At 48.8% G+C, this 1,169-nt stretch overlaps 2 protein-coding genes across 2 annotated transcripts; both read right to left on the bottom strand.

The window, feature by feature from the left end:
- Positions 1 to 95: 95 nt before the first annotated feature.
- On the bottom strand, positions 96 to 299 carry Pmar_PMAR024231 (hypothetical protein; the record flags this gene model as incomplete). Its single annotated transcript, XM_002787973.1, has 1 exon — positions 96 to 299. One exon carries the CDS (start codon positions 297 to 299, stop codon positions 96 to 98), a length of 204 nt encoding a protein of 67 aa, XP_002788019.1.
- A 304-nt stretch (positions 300 to 603) lies between these two features.
- Positions 604 to 1,070, bottom strand: Pmar_PMAR024230 (hypothetical protein; the record flags this gene model as incomplete). The annotated part of the gene is made up of 3 exons (XM_002787972.1): positions 604 to 652; positions 791 to 934; positions 985 to 1,070. The coding sequence occupies 3 exons, from the start codon at positions 1,068 to 1,070 to the stop codon at positions 604 to 606; spliced, it is 279 nt and encodes a 92-aa protein (XP_002788018.1).
- Positions 1,071 to 1,169: the final 99 nt, after the last annotated feature.

Here is a 1,169-nt window from a genome sequence, read left to right as displayed (position 1 = left end):
CCTCCGTCGCACAAACGAAAGTGAAATCGCCAGGATAGAAGTACAGCACAACATACCTAAGAAAGCGCCATACAGCCGTAGGGGATCACGTCTCCTTACTTCCCCTTGTAATCCGAGCTGTTCACCGTCCTCAAAGTGTTATCGGGCATACAGGCTTGGGCTGCGAATGCAGGGGCCTGCTTACCAATCAAAGTTCCGAATGACCTGCAGGCTAAGGGTGCCGCAAACCTCGCCATTGCGGGCGAGGCTAAACGGACCATTGGAGTGGCCATGCGAGCCGCTGTCAACGCGCTGAACATTTTCAAAATAAACAACAAAAATCCCCTACAGTTCACAAGTAAGCTCCTGAGAGAATCCAAACCACCCCTCCCAGCATTTCATGACTTTCGAGAGCCACACGTAATCCACCACAAACAGGAGAGGATTCAAGAATGGTATCATTAGCGACGCAAACGAAAGCCGACAATACACACAATCCGATCAATCCTGTGGCGAGCGCGATACAAACAAGGCGGAGCGAAGTTACTCCTGATCCTCACTTTCTGACGACCAACACATACATACGTACGACATTTGCAGAAACACTCAGAAACACATGGCTTGCTAAGCAGGCTTCCTCTTTAGAGCATTCTTAGCTTCATAGGTCGCATATCTAAGGGGGGCCCAAAACTCTCGAGTGAAACACCCAAAAACGACACCGCTGCCTGCAACACCGCAGAGAGGATCTTTCGCAGTCATCGCACAAAGAGATTGCGTATGTTTATGATCATGTGTGAATCGCATTACTTACAGCTGCCCACACGCCGCATCAATGGACCGACCAAATGAATTCCTAAAGGAAGTAGTGATTCCCTCATTAGTGAGAATGGACTGAAATTGGTTCCAATCCTCACAACGCTTGAATGCTGTCGACACATCTCGGGCCTCATTGTATCTACCACGGGACAACCAATAGCCAGCGATAACAGGCATCCATCTTCTCACGGTAGTAGGTTAATATGATACAAATAGCTCGTCTGCTTGGGACGGTCCTTTATCAACTGGGCCAAGGCTCTAGCGTGTCTGTACATGTTTGTCCAGAAACTAACACTGAGGATGGGCACTCACCGTTCACTATCGTTGATACTCTTCAAGAGCAAGTACGATATCCATATTCGCCTGCCAGTCCT

Source organism: Perkinsus marinus (assembly GCF_000006405.1).
Source record: "Perkinsus marinus ATCC 50983 genomic scaffold scf_1104296928858, whole genome shotgun sequence".
Taxonomy (NCBI): domain Eukaryota; phylum Perkinsozoa; order Perkinsida; family Perkinsidae; genus Perkinsus; species Perkinsus marinus.
This window is presented reverse-complemented; position numbering and strand designations above follow the sequence as displayed.